General features: G+C 39.8%; 1 protein-coding gene across 3 annotated transcripts in view; it reads right to left on the bottom strand.

The window, feature by feature from the left end:
* Positions 1 to 3,097: 3,097 nt before the first annotated feature.
* Positions 3,098 to 23,691, bottom strand: part of LOC132827802 (matrix-remodeling-associated protein 7-like) — a 110,466-nt gene continuing 89,872 nt past the window's right edge. The window contains exons 4-5 of one of the 3 annotated variants that reach the window (XM_060844521.1): positions 19,673 to 19,746; positions 6,059 to 6,506 (exon numbers count right to left, since the gene is read on the bottom strand). In XM_060844521.1, the coding sequence (XP_060700504.1) occupies positions 19,713 to 19,746 (34 nt within the window). In that variant the 3' untranslated portion in view covers positions 6,059 to 6,506; positions 19,673 to 19,712. Of the gene's footprint in view, positions 3,228 to 6,058; positions 6,507 to 19,672; positions 19,747 to 23,691 lie in introns of those variants that run through there. The other 2 variants (XM_060844520.1, XM_060844523.1) reach the window with 2 other exon arrangements.

The raw sequence follows: 23,691 nt of genomic DNA on the forward strand, positions 1-23,691 counted from the left end.
TTAAACTTCACAAGGGTAACAAAGTTCAGGTAAACATCTCATCTTTCATATTAGCAGAAAGATAGTTTCAGAATGTCAATCTGATAGCCAACTTTATATTTAAAAAATCTACAAATGAAACAAGTTGAAGAAAAATCGAACACAGCTCTCCCCCTCCACCCTAGAGCTTACATTACAGTTCATTTTTATACAAACACCAATTTTCTTAGTCTTGTGGAATTTTATTGTACTGCACTTGCATGTTACAAGCAACTCAAAAACCTCAGTAATAGCATTGCCATCACCCCGATAGTTAGATCAACTTACAAATTTAACATCCTCAAATAATTTGCTTTTCATTTGTAGTGTTCATTGTTTAAAATAAGGGGCCATCCATTTGATGAGAATTCATCCTGCCACCTCCCAGACAGTTTTTACGTCTCCAGAACTGTCTTAAGAATGGTGTAGAGTTAAAGTCATCAAATATCTTAAAAGACAAATGGATAGATTCTTGACGGAGGGCAAAAGGCCCAGGGGAAGTGAGAATGTGGAGTGTTAATTCAGCCATGTTCACAAAAGATTGTGGAGAACATCGCCTACTCCAGTTCCTAATTCATATGTTTGAATGTTCAATGAATGATTTCCAACTAAATCTCCTCCTCTCCTTCCCCTCCCAGCCAATATCATCTCCACTTCCAGCTTTCAGGAATCCCAGTGACATCTTGGTCCACGATCACATCACCTCCCGGCCCATCCCACAAATAGAGGCAAAACCTCTATTTTTACCTTCTCAACCTTGTGCTACAGCCATTTACATGCATTTATTTCAATTTAGCACACTATTTGTTACTTATGCTGCAAATTTTATGACAAATGGGCAGAACAAATCAGTTCTAAAAGCACACTGGCCCTGAAACATTAACTTTCAGTCCACAGATACTGCCAGACTTGAATTTTTCCAACAATGGTTTTCATTTCTCATTTTCAGTAGCCACTGTTATATTTTATTGCAAACAGATAGGCTGATCCATTCAGTTGGCAAGTCTAATTTCAACTTTCTGGTCATATCTTTTGAATTCTGTCACATGCATTCTCTGCCTCCTAAAACTGTTCCAAGTAATCTCAAACAAGCTTGAAAAACCAGCATTAAATTTGGTATTTTAAAGCCATCTGGCCTGAACAGTTTCGAGTCAAACTTCCACCCCATTTCAGAGCCTCTGATCAATATTGGTATCAAAATTTACTCTGACCTTCTCATCAGTCCAGAGTTTTTTTTCCCCCGCAGTTAGCCTTTTTAATCAGTTAATCTTCTCTGCCAGACCTTCCACCTACCACCCCAAATTTTCCTTTTCATCTCCATTTTAGAAATTGCATTTTAATTCCCCCAACCCAGATTGAATGAAAAGGTATTGACCCAAAAACTAAACTTTCCACAGATGCTGTCAAGTTTGCAAAGTTCTGGTCTTCTGTCTTTCCTTTTAAAAGATTGAAATGAAATGGATCTCATACACAAGTCATGGTTTGCAGAATTTTCATGTAAATAAAGGTTTCTGTTTTCAGGTAAGTAGCCTTTATCTGTGTACCATCTTAAAATGAAATTTACAAGGGAAGCACAACAGATGAGTTTCAAAAGCTCAGACTAGTCTCAACTTTAGAACCAGGACAAAGGTAACCAAATTAGGCAACACTTCATTTTCTGATTGCTGCAAAGTTGTCTTATCTTCAAAAGAGAACTGAAAAGAAACAAGATTTCATTGGAAATTTACAACTGAACAATATTGTGAAACTTCTACATCCACAATAACAGCACTCGTTTTAATGGTTAAACAATTCTTGTATTTCTCTGTAGGGTCTTGTTAAAAAAAACCTCAAATCATAGCACTCTCGAATACAAAGTTTTCCAGTCTTGTGATGGACATCAGTTACATGGATAGATTGAAGCAGCTAGAGCTTATAGCCCAAGAGAAACTGGAGGGAAATTAGCAAGTTTTAAAAGTTATAGGGTCCAGAGAAGAAAGGAAATTATTGCAATTGGAGGAAAGATCAGAACAGATTTACAGGCAGTTTGCAAAAGAACACAAGAGGCAATGAGGTAAACACATCACAATTTGATATTTAAGTGTGCGGTCTTGCAATAGATCTTAACTAAAAAGAAATCCAAGCCTCAATAATGCAAGGAAGACAGTTCGGGGAGGACAGACAAATGGTCATTGCAAATTGTGTGAAGAGAGAGGAAATAGTGCAATAACGAGGCCTGAATATTTCAAAATTAGCAGTCCCATAAAATACAACCTCCTGTCATTTATTATTATTTTGGTACTGATGCACTGGGAATGACGTACAGCTCAGACACTTCCATCCCAAAAGGAGTTGCAATAAAGTGAAATGTAAACTTTCCCCATGAATGAGGAACAATAGAATTATGTTTGTCTGATGTAGACTGACCCAGAACTTATTTATAACTCAACATTATGACCTATCCCAAGACACTAAACCTTTGAAAATGGTAACAAGTACTCAAGCAGGACTGCATGGATGCTTCAGTGGCTAGCACTGCTACCCCAAGGTTAGAAACCCAGGTTCAATTCCACCCTCAGGTGAGGGTGTGCAGTTGATACATTTTGCCAATGTCTGTTTGGGCTTCCTCCAGCTGCTCTGATTCCCTCCCATTGTCTCATGTGCAGATTAGGTGGATTGGCCATGGGAAGTGCAGGGTTACAGGCCTGGGTGGGATGCTCTTAGAGGGTTAGTGTGGACTAGATGGGCTGAATGACCTGCTTCCAAACATTTGAAATTTAGATTCTACTTGCACTCAAAAGATACCTCAGTCAAAGCTAAATTGTTAAACACCTACACAAAATGACTGGAAGAACAGAAGACGATTTCAGCTCAAGATTTGGAGACATCGGACTAGGGAATAATTAAATTGACTAAAATTTGAACATTCAGCTTTACAAAAGTCTTTGGTGGTGTTTCAAGAATGCCTTCCATTGCTTCAAGTGAAAAATTGTTAATAGTGGTGTTACTTTAACAAGTTGAATAGTTACTATCTCTAAACATTAATAAACAAAAAACCTTCTCTTCACAATGAAAGCCTTAATATTAAGCAACTACCAGAACAAACAGCTGCAATCTAAAGAGAATAAAGCTGGAGTTGTTCTTCCATGTCTTTTTCTGACATGTCACCAAAAGTCTCCTTTTTTTCTTTCATTAACTTGAAGATGGCAGCCAGTTGCTCTTGTTGGATCCTACAATGGAAAGCAAAAATGTACAATTCAGTGAGATACTAGTGCTTGAGGAATGCTGCTTAACAAACCTGCATGAATGTTCCACTCACTTCACTAATGAAGTCTTTGATGCTCAGATAACAACCACAATGAAATATCATCTCCACATGCTCTGTATGGTTTTTAAAAACCATTTCCACCTTATTTCATTGCATGTCAGCTTAGTACCATAAAACAGGCCTGTAGTAAAAAGCAGCATGGGAAACTGAAGTTTGAGGATATTTGCAACTCTGTTCACCCTTTTAAAACGCTAATTATTTCTGGCTGTAATGCACTCTCTCAAAACAGGCATATCCAAATCAATTCATTGCAAAAAGTGTTGATTATAGTTGTACACCAACATTTGGTTTGTGCATCACAAACCAACAGGTAAAACTTGGATATCCTGTTTGGAGAAGAGCTCAGTTTTCAGGTATGCAGAAGTTGAACCAGTTTGTGCCATTCCAAAGTTTTGCTTTATTTTTTAAAAAAAAATGCAGTGAAGAGTAACCATTCATGATGGTTTCTACATGGAGGAAAAGGCAAATACATAATTAACTGGTTCTCTAACCTTCAGGATTAGAATGAAGCATTGGCAGAATATCAACAGATTAGAGTTACTTTCAGCAATGGTTTCACCAAGAACCTCCATTTTGAGGTAATCTTTCAAGACTTACCAAAGCACTTTATAGCCAACTAAGTACTTGTAAAGTGTATTGACTGCTGCAGTGAAGGAAATACAATAGCCAATTTGAACAAAGCATGGTCCCACAAACTCTTGGGTGCTGTCCTGAAGTGTCAGCTGAGATTGTACACAAACCCGTAGTGGGACTTATATCCTCAACACATCCCATGGGTAAATTGCATTCTGCTTTTATCCAAGTGGAATGGAAGTGCAGAATACAGTTTATACTCTATTTACATTGTTAATTGAAATTTTCAACTAAACACTCTCAGCACCTTCTCATCCAACCTAATGTAATGATAACCACCAAATTTCAAATGGCTCTCCTTTATAACATTCAATGATATGAAAATGGCAAAAGTTCAGATTTGGCTTTGTTTGATCATGTATTTAACTATTTAAAAAATTAAAACAATTATAACAGAAGCAACTTCAAGAAAGTGTAGAGGGCCAGAGGGCAGGATCCCAGATAAAGGATTTCCCAATGAGGAATTTCTTCCTAGAGGTTGCAAATCTGGAGTTACTAACAAATCACCCTCTGTACTGAAGATTGTTAGATGGAGGGGGATTTTTTTTGAAAAAGATATAGAATTCAAGGTTTGTGGTGGGGGTGGGGAAGGCAGGAAAAATGGAGGAGGCTCAGATCAGATATTCTCATTGAAATGATAGACATTTGTGGTTTGAATGACCTACTTAAGGTACACGAGATCTTCAACAATAGCAGCTATCAGATGGAATTTGGCATTGATAGGAATTACCATTAGCTTACTGCAATTCAAGCCCTGTTTGATAACTGCTTGGGACAGATTTAACATCCAAAATTTGAAATCCCTTCTTTTGGCAAGGATTAATTTTCATTTCACAACTAAATTTAGGGAGAGTTCAGCTTAGACTACTTATTGTAGCTACATATTAATGGAAGAGGACAGAATATCTAAAATGTCACTCAATGCAAGCTATTCCCCAATTTACATCCCACCTCATTTGTAGCTTATCCAAATTACTCCTCCCTTGATTTCTTCCTTTTCCATCTAGAAGATGCAAAAATAATATGAAATTAATTATGTCGTGAACATAGTGGTTAGAATGTAGAGGTAATTCACAAACTATTGAAGTTGTTCAGGCATGTTCTGAATGAGACTGCACTTTCCTAAAAGGGGAAGCTCGCTAACAACTGGATAACTTCTGCAGGAGTTGCAGACATCTGCAGTGCCAGAAGCTATTTAACCCCCATATTGTGATGTTATAATTTTTCAAACATTAAAGGTCATACAGAAGGTTCTCTCCTTGGGACTGATGTCAGATGGTTCCTTTAAATATAATGGCCCTCTCCCTACATGAGGAGGAAGGGAATTGTGACAATTCCCAATATAGTAACAATTTAATTTGAGAATACAAGTCAAATTTAAATTTTTTTATTTGCTCTTGTAAACACCTAGCACAACTTTTATTAATTCCAGGTCAATTGCATTGCAGCTCAAAAAAACAATTGGGTTTTCCCTCAGAACACTAGCACTGAGCATGTTTTTAGCAATTTTGCTTTTTGTGTTTTTCTAAAGTTTATTAAAGTTTTCCAGATGCCAATCCTTTTGTACCCTGTCGTATTAATACTACGTTTATAGGTACTAACTGCATGCTGGAATCGATTCCACAGGTGCTCAACTAGTCATTCTCCACATGAAGCATCAGGTAGCAGCCATCTGCACTTAATTCTGTCCACACCTAGACCACCCTCCAGCAACACTAGGTTGATTAGAAGAGCCTGTTCAATTCCCTCCATCTCGAGTTATGCTTGACAAAGATTAGACTAGTTGACTCCCTACACAAACTGTAGCTGCTTTATGGATGTTTAGGATACACTTCAAGTCACCTTTATTATTTCAAAAGCACTTATCTACCAACCATGACAAGTAGGCATGGGAATAACAATCACCTCAAAAAAAGTGATTTTTAAGCTACCTACTCTAACTTGAATAAAGGATTATCTGAACTGAAAAGAAATCTATTACCGGGTGAAGTGTGTATTATTAGGAAGGAAAAGAACCTGGTGTTGCTTTTAAAAAAGTGAACCACCACATGATTCTGGTAACTGAGACTTTATTGAACATTGTCAAAAGGTAGAGACATGTAATAGATAAAGCAAATGTTGCCATTTCAAAATTACAAATCCATCTTTAACTAAAACATCCCCAGAAATAGTTAATACACTACAATCCTGTTAACACATTCTGCTTTAAGGCTTAAACAAACCAAACAATTTGCATTGTTCAAAGAAACAAAATGGTGGTCTTGCATTAGTTACACAAAGATATACAGTTTGCTGTGCACTAACTTTAACATGGTGTTTGATGCTCTACAATGTAGCTCTTAACTGAAAAGTACAGTGAATTAAGTGACTAAAATAAATGTATACTATTGTATGAGATTCTACTGCAACATCTATTACAGAATCTTCAACAGCACCTCCCTATGAGGATAAACTTGGGTTTTTTGGCTTGACATCTGACAAAATTCAAGCCCCCAGCCACTCAATTCCTTCACGTGCATGAAAGGCTCGCCGGTTCTACTCATCCGCTCTGTGAAGAGAAAAGTGCCTATATTAAAAATTAACAGAACAGCAAGCTGTACAATTTTGAAGAAATTCGTCAATTTTAATACACGTGAAATCCAAAAGTAAAGAATCAATGCATTAAAAAAGGATCATATATTTCAAATAACCTTAAAAACATTGCTTCTAGGCAAGATACTGTAGGGTAGATAATTCATTAGACATGTGGTTGCAGAGAATTAGCAATCTCCTAGCCTCACTAAATAACTAGAGGGTAAACATGGCCAACCTATTCAAATGGAAGTACAAAACCTACTAGTCTTTGGGTAGTACCCATACCCAGAAATGTATCCTGGATAAGTTTGTTTTGTCCAGTATTTGACTTGAACTATAACCTCCCTCTATGCTTTGCTTTACTCAGCAAAATACTCAGCCTTTAACCGCTACTCAATTACCAGGTGATCCAGTTTAAATTAAATTTTGCTGCATGGTTAGACCACCATGTGAACTTATCCTATGAAGACCTGCATAAGGGCATTATTTTCTAACCAAACTTGTAAATGCCATAACTAAACCAGTCATTAAATACTTTTTACAGGAACTAGGTTCTCACTCATGCATGGATAGGATTCCCACCAGAGTTTTGCTAAGGCAATTTCACTTTTTAAAAGCAGACTAAATGCTCTAACTGATTTGAAGAAAATTCACTTCCTCCACACCAGCAATTAGGGACAGCAAATGAATGCTGACCTAGCCAGTGATGCCATATCCTGTCAAAGCGCTTTCAACTTTCATCCACTTATTCATTTGTGGGATGCATGTTACTGGCTGGACAGAATGTTTTGCTCCTCCCCAGCTACACTTGAGAAGGCAGAGTTAAGCTGCTTTCTTGAACCACTGCAATCCACATGTTGTAGTTAGACCTGCAAGGCCATTTGGGAAGGAATGCCAGGATTTGACTAAGTGATATTTCCAAATCAGATGGGGAGTGGCTTGGAGGAGAACTTGCAGGTGTTCCCATGTATCTGCTGCCCTTTTTCTTCAAAATGGAAGTGGTCATGGGTTTTATAACAGGTTAAGGACTTGTGATTACTACACAAATTGGAATTAAAGTATTGATTTTGCCTTTATTCTTGCAAACCAATTTGAAAATGGTCAATTAAAAGTGGATTAGTTCAATAGTGAGTGTTTACACCTTCGCTTAGCCTAAAATGAAAAAAAGGGTTTCCACCTTCCCCTTCAAAGTAAGGTTTTGAAACCAATAAACTGGATATATAATCTGTTATTTGAAAAGGTGCTCTACAGAATTACATTCTGGTGAAGATCAGAATGTATTTTGGGTTGATAGTGGTTTTTTTTAAAAACGAATGCAAATAGGGGAACAACTTGCATATAACTGGCTTCCTAAGCAATAAGATTTGAAAGGCAATATAAAAAGTGATACACTTACAAAACATTCCTGAAGTTTATTTATACATCGTTACCACAGGGTAATCCACAGTACAATTATACTGATCAACATATCATTAACAATACCAAGTTAAAGTCAAATGAGATTTTTGGAAATATTGAAACCCTGTGGTAGAAGTACCAACCACAAATGACTGGAACTGCTCCAAAACAGACTCCCCAAAGTTACTATGCTAGGAACTCAACATAGGAAGGTGGAACAAGTTAAATCAAAAAGGGCATCACACTTAAGAAAATTTTTGAATGTAAGATATCCCCATCTAGTTTTGACTTCAAAAGCATTTGAAGCAATGCATTTGGCCATTAAAATACTTCATTGTTTTGGAATACCTCTATCAATCTGATATGGATAAAAGGAATGATCTGACTGGAAACTGGAATTTTGTACCTTTGTTAACAATGGCCTCAAAGTGGTCGATATCAGAACAGATTTATTAAGAGATCAGCCAAACTAGCATATACTAGCCTCCAAAAACATTGTCCACTATTTCTCAGTAATCCAAAAGCAACTTCATTTATAAAATCAACGTTCAGAAAAGGACAACTTTCCCACAAAACACAAATCATTATATTTGAAGTTACATATCCATGAGCAATTCCCAACTTGTTAACGTTGACCTCCCGAGAGAACCAACATTTGTGGAATGCTTCCACAAAGCCTGAGCAATGAATGTATCTTTCCAGAGGATTCTCTCAATGTACAATTATCAAGATTACATTAATTCTTCATTGAGAGAATTGCTTTATGCTTTCCCTTTGTTGGGGGTTAGGCTAAGAATTTACATAAAATGACCATAATCCTGATGTTAAGGAAAAACAGCAAATGCAGAATAAAATATATCAAAATTAAAACCTAGAACTTACCAGGAGATTCTTTGCATCCTGGAAAGTATGTATCAAGCCAAGGAAAGATGAGAGCAGCAAAATAATGCAGTCAAACATGGAAGATACTGGTATAGTGCAGTAGAGACAGAAGGAAAAGCCAGCTGAGGAAAATCAAGTGAACTGTGTCCCAATTGTTAAGTCCAGTTAGTAAAGCTTTAAACAAGAATTGTGAAGCCACTTATACACATTCAGCTCCTAAAAGTTGTATTGCTCAAAGTACTCGATTAACCACAAAGTGCTTTGGCATGTCCAGAGGTCATTGGTAATGCTTTACAAAATATTTTCTCTCACTTTTGAGCAATGGTTCATCCACTAACAGAGGTCATTTGTATATTAATTAGTAGAATCAAAGGTTAGGGCTCATGGTGTGATGGTATTGCCCCTTTGAGCTGCCCCAGAAGAAAATTTATTTTGGGGGCAGGGGGGCAGTTCTTGTTAAAGGAGCCCCTGCAAACCAATCTCACCAACTTCAATAGGTGATGCCATCACTGTCAATACCTTCAATACTTGTCTCAATTGAGCGAGTGTGGAGTCTCAAGCAACATTAAAATTAATCAATACATGCAAGAGTCAGCATCATTCCATTAAAAGCTTAAATACACAGCATTGGAACTATTAACACAGGAACACAAGAATAGGAACTGACCAGTCCCTTGAACCTGCTTCAGTGAGATAATGGCTACGATACCAGTGAAGAAAGTGGTTGCTTTTTCAAGCTCCAAGTACTGTAGTAGCTGCAGTCATCCAGACAAGCCAGGAAGATTTATTACACTCCTGACTAGTGCCTTCTGAAAAGGTGGCCAGGCTTTGGGAAGTCAGCCAGCAATTCACCTATTGCAGGTTTGAACCTTTTGTTCCTATTAGTAATATGACTAGTTCAGTTTCAAAAGGAAGGGTCAAATAGCTCAGATGGTTGGATGACTGGTTTGCAGAACATAACCCCACAAAACAGCATCAGCTGAAGTTACAATGAAGGGCTCTCCTTAACTTCTCCTCACCTGAGGCAGAGACCCAACTATCCCTAATGAATACAGCCCTATGGCCAAATTTAAAATTGGCATCTGAAGAACAATTTGCTTTAAAAATGTGCCCAACAGCCTATACTCAGAAGGAAGGTACACTCTCCACTGGTCATTTTGTATTCAGTCATACCCAATCCTGATTGATTGTGTTCAGGATACCTACAGCATCAGTATTTGCTGCAGGCCTAGAATAAAGGAATGTTAGGGCCTCCTCCTCTGTCTTCAATCCCTCAAGCCTGCTTCACCATTGAATGGATCAAACTGATTTCAGTTGGTCACATGCCTACTAACCTAACAAATGGGTTGAGGTGGTCAAGAATGCACTCACCTTCACCTAATTCCGGAACAAATTGCCTGTGCGCTCATTTTGAAAACATAGCTTTAGATATGACCAACTCAAGGGTTGAATGACTAAGTATCATAAGCCTAGAGTGAAAAAGTTAAAATCAAATTACGTCCATGCCTTTTGCCATCTAATGAGTACAGGTCACTTTACTGTAACGCAATTAACAGAATGGGAATACTTTCTAAAGTGCTAACTTTTAATCACATCACAGCCAACGCACATTTTAAATCACCAACATTAAATATTGCTTCTAAAGCAGGATTTTATAACAGGGTTGCACAAGAATGCAACCATGTTATGGAATGACCTGTAATCAAAATATCAAAAGGTTTGATACAAAACCTCATGTAAACACCAAATAGATGCTCAGCTCACCAAGGAGAGACACAGTTTCAACATGCCCCATACTTAATTAGATAAGATGGTAAGTAACTGCAAAAATATTTCAACAATGAACACTTGTCAAATTCCATGTGTCCAAAGCTTTAAGCGCTCTCCTAGGCTCATTGTAATGTGAATATGTGTGGACATGTTCAAGTCCAGGATTTCTGACAAGCCTGAGAACTTTTTATTCCTGCACTATAAGCTTTTAATTTTGCAGTGACACCAGCAATTCCTTCAACCTCGGTACACAAAAGCATCACATGGAATGTAGACTGCCCTTCACATTTTGACTACTTGGTGTCCTGAAGCTCCCAATATTGTGACAGGCAAGCTCAAAACACTGTCGGTAAACATCTCACACCGTAACATGCTGCTTCGGAAGAAATTGGATGTCTAATTACTGAGTTAAGGGCTTTCTAACATCCAAACATTTAGTGAGCTCCTGAGGCAGCTTTTAGTAGAAACATGCTCAACACTGCGTAAAAATGTAGCAGCACTTGAAAGTTATCTTAATCTAATCTAATGACTGCAACCAAGCTACCTTTATTGGGCACATGCAATCTATGCTATCATTTACTGAGGGTGAAAGAAAACAGTTTGCACACAATTAGTGGAAATGTTTTTACAAAATCAGAGTCTAAGTTTTAAAAGGAAATGGGTCAAGTAAGGTTGAGCAATTTAATTGCAGGAATTAAACAGTGGCCTTCAAATATTCAATCTCTTACAGCACTTTGGACCAATTTGGAGAGAACCTAGCCTTCTTAGTAACCAACCCTGCAATAAAAAGTTAAAGTTAATTTATTTTCAACAATACTGATCAAGAGTTTGATGATATCACTACATTGGCTGGACCACTGCATATGAACATGCAATTCATTTAGCATGTCAGCAGAATCTATTAAAAAAACTCACCCACCTGACTTATTTTAGCCAACACAAACATGCAATGAAAAGGATATTCTTACATATATAGAATATCGAACAGCCTTTGCCATGCCATACAACCTCCCCTGAAGGACAGCTAAAAAAAAACTAACTGAATTGATGAAATTTGCTTTCTCCTCCTTTGCTCTCAATCCATTCTTTCAAACTAACCCACCACACAAGTGCAATACAAGTGCTTCGTCTACTGGTCATATCTTCCAGTGAAAAAGATGTTATCATTGGATCTAAACCCAACATAAGAACTTGCATTTGTCTGTTACTCCTGTAACATCAATGTCTGCCACTTGGAACAAAGCAGTTCAAAATTCACCAAGCTCAGACGCAGCTGATGGAAGTTGAAACATACAATATAAAAACAGAAAAAGGAACTTTCAGTACCACAGTACCCATTCCGACAAAAGGACAGTTAGCAGTTAAGAGGAGACCATCTCCAGAAGATCAACCAACTTGCAAAGGCAATGCACTACTTTCAGACAATTAAGAACAAGATAATTCTTACACTTGTGAACTTTATCTTTTCAATTATACCTCCTGGCTACTTGGTCATGGTGGGGGATATGCAAGGATTGTGCAGTGAGACAACAGAAGACTAAAATCATGTTTATAGTTAATTTTATATTTGATAATGAACTTGTGACTTGTTAACGCGAGATCTCATTTCTTCAGCATTACACAAATATTCAAGAGAATTAAGCACTTAAACCTCAGGTGTGGAGTAAAAGGTATTATTCACTACTTGGTTCTAACAGTAAACTACAGCAATTGCCACCAGTCAAAACCAAAATTAGCCTGAAGAGCCAACAGTTACTTTTGACAGTCACACATGCAGAAACCTTCACTTCCATATCTTAAGATATCTTCCCTTAGATAAGTAACATTCAAATGTAGCAGATTGTTGTTATTCCAAATGTTGTCTACATTAGAACAGTTAACTCCTGAAAGCATGCAAAGTGCACTTGAAACTTCCTTAGCACCATCTTTTCAAATTTTTTAAAACTAAGTTGACATAACTGCAGGCAAAACTGACTATACTTTGCCCTAAAAGAATGTCCACGATGAACATTCCCAACTTCACCAAACTTCTAATTACAACAACTTATTGCTCAGCACAAAACAGGGTGGTAGTGACAGGAAGATGGTATTAGGTCATTCACTTTATTGCAGACATGAGGATCTAACCATGTTAACATATCAAAACTGCAGTGAGATGTATTTGACTTTACTATACAGCAAACGTTAGAATACAGTATTAATATTTCCAGAGTGGAGAATTCCATAAAAAAAAAGAGAGTTTATTATATAGTTTCAGAATTCCATGCAGACCTGCAAATTGAATATAAGCAAGGACATTGAAACCAAGTGGACCTGATAGTTTGAATTATTTGGCAAGTTATTCCTTCCTATTAACCCAACATTGAGAAAAAGCCTTAATCTGTACTTACTATTTAGAAACACTGACAACTAAGTTTCAAGTCATCTTTTGACATCAAGATCAAAGCACGTGTGTACAAAAAAGTGCATGCAAGCAAGCAATAAAAAAAACATGATCAAACATTTGACAGGATAAAGAACCATACCAATCCTTAAGGAAAACAGAAAAAAAACAAACATTGAACATAAGTAGGCAATAATCAGTTTGTAGTTAAGTAGATTCCAACACACATTCACCACTACATTCAAGGGCATTCCAATAACAAATGTTTTAAAACTTGGCTCCAGAATTCAACTGAGACACTGTTACAGGAAAGTAACCGATTACAGATTTGAAAGAAAGCCAAGTTTTCCCTGAATGAGACAATTTAAAAAACAGGAAGATTAATTGGTTTAAACTTGAGAATGCTTTTTGCATATATATTAACTTGCAGTACACAGGTGCTGGGTGCCCTCTACTGCTTTGCTAAGGTGCTACTGATCTCTATGGCTTTGAAATGGATATACAACTAGTGCCCTCAAGTGGAAAGAGCAAAAATACCCAAGAATGGCTACATGCACAAACCAAATTGTTTTTTTTTAAAAAATGCGCAAGTGTTCCAAATTTGAACTCAGACAAAAGAAAACTATCAATTTAGCAATCGGTTTCAAAGTAACTAGTTTACCAACTCAGCAAACCTTAGGAAGGACTGTTTAATTCATGTAACAATGAAGGGAGATCAGCCACTGTCCTAAACGATGGAAGAGAAAAGCAGGAAGAGGAAGACAAATGTACAGATTACAGACTGCCATGTGAAGTAGCTCGGACTAAAATGCTCCTCCAAACTTTTCTGGTCTCCCCATACAACCATATTCCATAACCAGATCAACATTCGCAGGCAAGTTTTATCTATACTGACCCTATAATCTCACTTACAGACTTCATTTGATCATATCCTTTCCATCTGCTTTAAGGCCTTTAGGTGAATAGGTATTTGGTCACCACTCTATATCCCTTTCAGATTACAACCCTGTGAAATTTGTTTTCATTGAATATCTTAAATAGTGGCAGCAAAAAACTCCTATTTTGTATTTGCATCTTGAGGGGTGCCTGAAACGGGCTTCAATGACTCCGATTGAGAGCAACGTTTACCATTTGGATGATGTTTTAGAGTTGCTGTTGCGGGGAAAACACAGGTCAGGCAGATTCCAAGCAACAGAAGAATTAACATTTTGGGCATAAGTCCTTCATCAGGAATGAGGCTGGTGGGCCGGGGCTGAGAGATAAATAGGAGGTAGTTGAGAAAACAATAGGTAGAAGAGGGAGAAGGTGATAGGTTGGGGTGAGTGATGGACAGGTCAGAAGGGCAGTGCCAAGTTGGCAGCTTTGGAACTGGGAGAATGTAGGGGAGCTGGGAAATGAGGAAGATGTTGAAATCCACATTTATCCCATGTGGTTGCAGAGTCCCAAGGCAGAACATAAGGTGTTCTTCATTCCAGGCATCAGGTTAGTTTGATGGTAGAGCTGAAAATGTGTTGCTGGAAAAACGCAGGTCAGGCAGCATCCAAAGAGCAGGAGAATCGACGTTTCAGGCATGAGCCCTTCTTCAGAAGGGAGGAGTGCGCGCCAAGCAGGCTAAGATAAAAGGTAGGGAGGGGAGGACTTGGGGGAGGGGTGTTGGAAATACGATAGGAAGGAGGTGGTCAAGGTGAGGGTGAGGGTGATAGGCTGGAGTGGGGGCGGAGAGGTCAGAAAGAAGATTGCAGGTTAGGAAGGTGGTGCTGAGTTCAAGGGACTTGACTGAGACAAGGTGGGGTGGGGAGGAGAAGAGGGGAAATGAGGAAACTAGAGAAATCTGAGTTCATCCTGCGTGGCTGGAGGGTTCCTAGGCAAAAGATGAGGCACTCTTCCTCCAGCCGTCATGTTGCTATGGTCTGCCAATGGAGGAGTCCAAGGACCTGCATGTCCTTGGTGGAGTGGGAGGGGGAGTTAAAGTGTTGAGCCAAAGGGTGGTTGGGTTGGTTGGTCCGGGTGTCCCAGAGATATTCTGAAACATTCCGCAAGTAGGCGACCTGTCTCCCCAATATAGAGGAGGCCACATCCGGTGCAGCGGATACAGTAAATGATGTGTGTGTGGAGGTGCAGGTGAATTTGTGGCAGATATGGAAGGATCCCTTGGGGACTTGGAGGGAAGAGAGTGGGGGTAGGAGGAGGAGTGGGCCCAAGTTTTGCATTTCTTGCGGTTGCAGGGGAAGGTGCGGGGAGTAGAGATTGGGTTGGTGGGGGATGCGGACCCAACGGAGAGAGTCAGAGGGCGTGGTCTTTTCAGAACGCTGATAGGGGAGGGGAGGGAAATATATCCCTGGTGGTGGGGTCCATTTGGAGGTGGCGGAAATGACGATGTATATGCAGGTTGGTGGGGTGTAGGTGAGGACCAATGAGGTTCTGTCCTGGTGGCGATTGGAGGGACGGGGCTCAAGGGTGGAGGAGCGGGAAGTGGAGTAGATGCGATGGAGGGCATCGATCAATCACGTCGGGGGGGGGGGGGGGGAAGAGAGAGATTGCGGTCTTTGAAGGAGGAGACCATCTGGGTTGTACGGTATTGGAACTGGTCCTCCTGGGAGTGGATGCGGCAGAGATGAAGGAATTGGGAGTATGGGATGGTGTTTTTACAGGGGGCAGGGTGGGAGGAGGTGTAGTATTGGTAGCTGTGGGAGTCGGTTGATTAATAGCAAATGCCCGTGCTGATTCGGTCGCCCGAGATAGAAATGGAAAGGTCTAGGAAGGAGGGAGGAGTCTGAGAAGGTCCAGGTAAATTTTAGGTTGGGGTGGAGGGTGTTAGTAGAGTGGATGAACTGTTCAACCTCCTCATGGAAGCACAAGGCAGCGCTGATACAGTCAGTCATCCATGTAGCAGGGGGAAGAGTGGTGCCAGTATAGCTGCAGAAGATGGACTGTTCCACATATCCTACAAAGAGGCAGGCATAGCTGGGGCCCATGGCAACTCCTTTGGTCTGGAGGAAGTGGGAGGATTGGAAAAAGAGTTGTTGTTCAGGGTGAGGACCAGTTCAGTCAATTGAAGGCATTTAGTACGCCCCTCCCCCAAGTCCCTCCTCCCTACCTTTTATCTTAGCCTGCTTGGCACATTCTCCTCATTCCTGAAGGGCTCATGCCCGAAACATCGATTCTCCTGCTGCTTTGATGCTGCCTGACCTGCTGCACTTTTCCAGCAACACATTTTCAGCTCCAATCTCCAGCATCTGCAGTCGTCACTTTCTCCTAGTTTAATGGTAGAGGCAGCCCACGACCTGCATGCCCTTGACAGAATGGGAGGGGGAATTGAAGTGTCCAGTTGGGAGAGGGGGAGAAAGAGGGGAAAGATTGGTAGGTGCCCCAGAGGTGTCCTGAGATGATCCGGAAGGAGGCCATCTGGGACGGAGGCAGAATTGATCATCCTGGGAACATGGAGAAATTGGGAATAAGGAATGGCATTTTTACAGGAGGTAAGGTGGGAGGATGTACAGTCTAGGTAGCTGTGGGCTTACGGTAGATGTCGGTGGTTAATCAGGTAACCGGAGACAGTTAGAGAGAGTTATACAGGAAGGGGAGGAAGGTGTCTGAAAGAGTCCGTGAGAATTTGAGGTCAGGGTGGAAGGGGTTGGTAAAATTGATGATGAACTGTTCAGCCTACTAGTGGGAGCACACAACCACATGATAAGTGCGTATTTCAACAGCTTCCTCATTTCCCCTCCCCCATATTATCCCAGTCCCAAGCCTCCAACTTGGCACCACCTTCCTGACCGGTCCATCACTCTTTCCCACCACCCCCCTCTTCATCCACCTATCCCTTTTCTCAGCAACCTTCCCCCTCAACACCACCTCTCCCATTTGTCAGTCCCTAGCCCACAAGTCTCATTCCTGATGAAGGGCTTTTGCCCAAAACGTCGATTCTCCTGCTTGACCTGGTGTGCTTTTCCAGCAACACACACTCGACTGATCGCCAGCATCTAGTCCTCACCATCTCCTTTAGATGTTTCATGCATATATATTCCTGTGATGAAATAGTCCACCCACTTAAGTCAAGCTTTTGTCTTGTGGAGAAGTCAGGTAATAGGCAGTGACTACAGGTTGATCCTGCAGGGATAAAGGAGTTATCAATATGCACAGTAACCTCTGGGCAACTGCCCAAATGGATTCAGTGCTGTAGCTGAATGAGATCTAGCGGTCTTAAATCTCTAGTTATTCCTGCTACTGGCCAAGAGACGGTGAAAAGATTATCAGAGGGATGTGGCAGTTGATTTGGATTAGATATTTGTACTCAAACTAGTTGTGAAGAGTATAAATTCCAAGTTCTTCCATCATTGCTCAGTTACCCAAAAAAGATCTTGAAACCCCACTGCAATTTCTCAGAATGAAAGCCAGAAGATAGAAAGCTTGGATCACAATCCAGGTAGCATTCCATTTAATTGAAGTTTCTAGTTTTTATCAGCAGTTATGAAAACCAAAAAAAAATGACACTTAACATTATATTCTTTAAAAGTCTCATCTTCCACTTGCACGATCCATAAATACACTCAGAAGCACATCATTTGACTGCAAATTGCCCAAGGCTTTCTTGTATAGTCTCAAGTCAGACAGAATATGGAACCTCTGGTCACAATATTTACAGCTAATCTCGTGGAGGCTGATTCATGCAACACATGTACCAGGAATATTCTGAACACCATCCACAGATGTTACAGAGGTTCACTATAAACATTTAACTTACTGAGGCTACAATTTCATTTCTGCATCAAAACGGAAAAGAGAACAAGCTGTCATTGACGAGGAGATTAATGTAATTTAGTTCGTTTAACCCTCTAGCCAACACAAAACAAATTTTTCAAATTAACACTATTTAGGCTTTTTTCCCCACTAGGAGGAACCTATGTAGGAATGGTTAATCCCCATTCAAATCCAAAAATCTGACAAGACCCAGAAAAATCTTATTAGGCATCATAAAAGCACATCTGTCAGTGAAGCATGTTTAAAATCAATTTAAAACACTCAAAAGTTAAATGAGCTTGGAAATTAAAGTCAAAGATCCTTGTAGAAGGTTCCAAAATGACTGTCCACAAAATAAAAGGTCCTAACCAGCTGGGATCCAGTTACGTTTTACAAAACATTTCATAATGTGCAAGATTAAATTGTGCTTCAGTAAATACAATGCTCATAAAGCAAAACCACTTGTGCTCATATGCTCTTAAGTGCAGAGAGATCCAACACTATAATTGCAATATTTAAAACTGATTGTTCATTGAAAGGCAATTCCATACACCAATTAAGTTTGTACTTGCACAGATTGACTTCACCCATGGCATCAACCACCAGATACATTAGGAAATGTTTCTTGCACATATTGGTTATGTTAAACTCAAACACTGCAATAAATTCTCACTTCCATGTTAAAATTCTCACTTTTTACTATGCATTTGACCTGCACTCTAATCTGGCCACTAGCAGAGTCCACAGTAAATCAAAGTTCCTCACTCAAATTAGCATCTTGACATTTCACTAGTTTGGTAGATCTTTCTTCTTCAAGGACATCTTGAAACGTGACTAAAGTTTTGGTATTTTCTCCAATTGTTCTATAAGTGGCTGATTTTTTTTTTGAATGTGCACCTACACAGTACATTAGGACACACAAAGTATATCTTACTCCCTAGGTTACTGAAAGGAAGTCGAACAAGTTCATTTCAACCAACCTTCCTCCCAGTGCAGACATTCAACCATTCAGACAGCAATGAGGGGGTGCAGATTGCACACAGCAAACCAATGTACCCTCAGTCAATCAAAGGGTCCACATTATAAAAAAATGTCAACAAAACACTTGCTTTAGAGCTGGAAATAAACTTGGTTACATTGTTGACAGACTCCCATTCAGAATTACATTCCTTCATTAATGGCTTCACAAGGAGCAAAGGACAAAAAGTTGAAGTTACTGCAGTAAGTTTCCTTGCAACCCCAAGAACATCCTTACCTTTAAACCAGCTCAGCAGCCAACAAAGTATTGAATACCAGTAACACAACATACAGTTTTAGTCAAAATTGGAGATTGGTGAAATAGTAAAACAAGTCACTTTCAAGTTATGAATAAATGGTTGGGCAGAAACTTTTTGGGGGCAGGCAAGTGGTTGGAGTTGACTGAACAAAAAGAAATTAAGGAAACAAAAGGTCAAAATTATAAAAATCGGTCTACTACAAAAATCTCTACTGCACTATATCATGCTGATAATGCAAATGAGAGAATGAAGCCAAAAGAGGAGGGAGAAAAAGGAGATGTGTCAATAGGGAGATGACATAGCTATAGTTGGGAGTGGGGCACAGGATAAAGAACTGCATCTTTGCCAATAATGCATTCCTTATTCTCACTTTACTTCAGTTAGCTAAAACCATATAGATAAGTGGAATTTACTTGAAGTGCCCATACCTTCTCATGGAGTGTAACCTTGTGAAGCCTGTATTGAATGGTCAAGTGCATTAATAGGGTTCAATTACTCTTGCATTTCTTTCAAATTGGAAGAATCTCTCCAGATTGTCTAGATTAAAATTGAAGTGGCCAGTTAATACAGGTTCCAGGTAAAAATGGTTAATAGATTCAGCAGATAATACTTTGTAAATGACAGACAGGAAAGAAAAGTGTTAAGTTGTGACAGGTGACATGCATGGGGCATACTGAAAAAGAACCTTACCAATATATTGTTACAGAAATAGTGTCATCAGGCTTAGAACCTACACCGAGGTGAAGTCAGGGGTTAACTCAACCCTGCAATAAAAAAAGGTCAGGAGAAAGGTTTGCAAAGCTCAATCCAAACATGCACAGCAATACTACATTGTAACTGAAGCTGATCTAAGCATTTTGATGTTCAAAATAAACCATGTAATACATTTTTTTAAAAAATCAAAGAATAAGTTTAAAAAAAGAGTACACAAAAATGATCTTGGTGAATCAAAGGCTAGATGTTTGCACAGCAACACGGGACCGGTTTATGCTCCGCGCACAATACTGCAACACCATTCCCATTGCAGTCAGTCAATCTCTATTTAAAAACGCACAGCCAAAACGTTTGCAGAGATATCAGGAGAGATGCTGCCTGTTTGTACAGCATTTCATTTCCCAATTTTCAGCTAAGTTTACTTGGTGTTGACCTTCTCAAAATCTTGAAAAGGCATTTGCTGTCTGCTGATATCATTTATTTTGCAATATACGGAACTTCATTAAAAAAAGGAGAAAATTCATTACAAGTACTCATGGAAAAAATTCAAGCCAGCTTGGAGCATCATCCAGTCAACAACAGGATAGGACAGGGTAACAGACCATTGGTTAGAACAGCCAGGATGAAACATTTCTGGAACAATGACAAGTTGACAAGATGATAAGTACATGTTCATATAGGTGAAACTGCTCAAAGTAACAAACACCAGAATCCAATAAATAGATCAGGACAACTGACTTGACTGGAACTCCAGTCAAGCTCTCCACACAAGAAACAAAAGCTTTGAAAGAATGAAGGAATGCCGCTAGATGTAATGCAACACACCACAATAGGATGTTTCAAGGTGCTTCATGGCCACTTAAGTTAGAGTAAGCAATCTTCTGTAACCAACATAAAGTGGTGGTTTGCTCTACAGCAATTTACTACAAATCACAAGATTCATTGTCAGCTAACCTAGTTGTTGATGCAAGTTAAGGGATACTTATCAGCCACAGCACAGAGGTTCCCTACAATTTTGATGTGTTGCAACTTTACCTTAGTAGTCAGTACTTTAAAGGTTCATTCCTTTAATATTACCTGGAATGTCACCTAGTCCAGCTATTCCAATCTCAGTCAGGATTCACTCCCTATGGCTGCAGCCACCATTGGCCAAGTTGTATGTGTTGAGTAAAATGCAACTTAATGATCTGTCAGGTGGACAAAGCATTCATTCAAATAGGCCAAATATCCTTACAAGCCCAGTTAAGTCAGCCACTTGGAATTCACATTTGAGCAGGGTTGCTGCACAGACAAGCAGAGAGGAGTGAAAGTCTTCTAGGAAGATGCCATGGCCCAGGATGTTCCTGGCCTTGCAAGAGTACTCGCTTGGACGTGGAAGTCTACCATCCTCAACTTGAAAGTTGCACCCCCATTAGCCATAAAAAAGATATTATCTAAAACTCACTTCCCACCTTGAGCTCCCAGCATGCAGTGCTTGAGAAAACCTGGATTCAAGTCAATACACAGCACTGGATATTAAACTTTTCAGAAGATCACCCAAACATTGATTAGCTTTCAATGTAACCCTGGCTCTCAGGATATACATGGGAATCTCTATGGTATCCAAATTACAACCCAAGGAGACATGAATCGTAGAACTACAAAGTGGCAACAGGAAAGAAGATCAGACATTAGACTCTGGCATTTCACACGAAGTACAGCTTTAGAACTACAGTAGGTTAGTTGTACCTAACTATTACCAGACATCTGCACTTGTCAGACATTTAGGGTATTGAAAGTTTCAAACTCAGCCAACCCAACGTGAGTTGGAGACAAAAACTGAAGATGCTGAAAACCAAAGTAGACAAGCAAGCAGGTGGAGGATTCACAGCAAGCCAGGTAGCATCAGGAAGGTAGAGAAGTCAATATTTCAGGTATAATCCTTCAGGACTGGGTGTAGGGGTGAGGGCAGCTGCAGAGAAGGAGGTGGGGAGAGGGGTGGAAAATTGAGGTAGTGATATGTGAACACAGGTAGACAGTACAGCCTGGTTGGTCAATGGGAGGAATGAATCCAGTTAGTGGCTGGAAGGAAAAAAGGTCAGTAAGTGGAATGGAAGGGGTGGGGGGAGAGGTTGCTAAGAGTCAGAGGATGGGAAGGGACATTTGAAAATCAGGAGAATGCAAACATTGAGTTCTCCATGCTGGAGGCTACCCAGGAAGACATTGTTCTGCCAATTTGCAGTCTGATTCACTGTGGCAAGACAGGCAGCCAAAGATAGTCATATCAGAAAGGGAATGGGAAGGGGAATTAAAATGGGTGGTGACTAGGAAATGAGGTCAGGTCAGCCCCTGTGGACCCAGCCGAGATGCTCAGCAATGCACGTCCTTGCTTATGTTTGGTCTCACCGATGTAAAAGATGACCACAACCAAGTACACCGGATACAGTAAACTAGGTTGGAGGAAAGGCAGGTGACCCTCTCACCTGGAAGGACTGTTTGGGGCATGATGGAGGGGAGGGGTGTGGTCTGACAGGTTATGAACTATTGTTTGAGTCAAGATCTGAACTCAGTCAAATTCCACATTCAAATCCTTAACCTGGTTAAGGTCAGTGATCCTACCAGTCCATTTGAAAACAAGACTGCACAGAGGTAACGCAGGACTGACTGATCATCACAGAACAGGTAGCTAACCTCAACATTTCAGCAAAGCAGATCAATGGAGCCAGAGACCCAATATATTAAAAAAAGGATTGAATTGATGTATTTGCCTCAAGCCTAGTATTAAGTTTACAGCAGACAGCTGGAATAGACAATATTGCAGATGCAAGGAGGTGGCAAAGTGGGAGCTGAAATCACTGCTTGCCAGTGCACAGCCTCTAGATGATGCAAATCCACTGCTTCATGGCAACAAATGCCAACCAGGACAAAATGTTGGAGAAACATTGGACCCACACAAGTGATATGCAGCCCCACTAATGTGGGCACTGGCTCCCAACCAAGTCGCAGTTGGGTCAATCGGCTGCTGTGAAAATCCAGTGGAGTCCTATGGGGTAGGGGAGGTGGGTTGCTGGGGACTTTCCAAATTGAAACAAATAGCCTCCTTTCAGTACACAAGGCCTGAGGGAAATGCATATGCTAGGGAAAAAAAACATGATCTCCCCAACCTTGGAATTGAGCCTTGACCCTCTCAAGCAAGTCCCAAACTACCAGTTAAATGTCTCAATGGCAAAGCAGCTTGGTTAAGACAGCAACTATGTACAGTGAGAGAAAACAGATGTGTGACCATGAGTGTTCACAGCTGCCTCAGCAACAGCATAAAAAAGGTAGAACAGGAGAATAATTAAGGAACAAAGCACAATTTCCATGGAGGGCAACAAGTTAAACTACGGAGCAAAAGCCTCATGCTGCAGAAATATTCAAATGACGACCAAGACAGATTGGAAAACAAATCATTGAAATAGTAAACAATCTTACTAAGGAAGGAGTAACTTGTTCATTTGAGCAACATGCCATTTAAAAACTGTTCAGATGCCCTATTTTAAAAAAAAAGGAACAAAAGCAGTATATTACTCAAATGGATAGAACAATGACAGAACTGATGCATCTGGGGCATCAGTAATAGAGTGGCAAGTGATTAGCAAAAGAAATAGAATAGTTTATATTGAAATTACTTTGCAACAAAATGTGCTTTGCTATAGTTGAATAAGGCAGGAAATACAGAGTAAGACAATAATCAGATCATCTTATTGAATAACAGAACAGGCCAGGGGCTACAAGGTGAACACCCTGCTCTTAGCTTGTTAATACAAACTTTTTAAAAATAACACTTCCTTGCATTACAAGTGAGCAAACAATTTCATTTTTTTGGAATCAAGCCACAAGGATCAGTTTTGGGTCCACTACTTTTCAACAATTATGCTCATATGCAAGCCATTTATAGAGGAGTTATAGTAATTAAGTTGGCAGAGGACACCAAAATTGGAGGTGTAATGGATAGCTAAGAAGGTTACCTCAGA

This window comes from Hemiscyllium ocellatum, chromosome 25 (genome assembly GCF_020745735.1).
Source record: "Hemiscyllium ocellatum isolate sHemOce1 chromosome 25, sHemOce1.pat.X.cur, whole genome shotgun sequence".
Classification (NCBI taxonomy): domain Eukaryota; kingdom Metazoa; phylum Chordata; class Chondrichthyes; order Orectolobiformes; family Hemiscylliidae; genus Hemiscyllium; species Hemiscyllium ocellatum.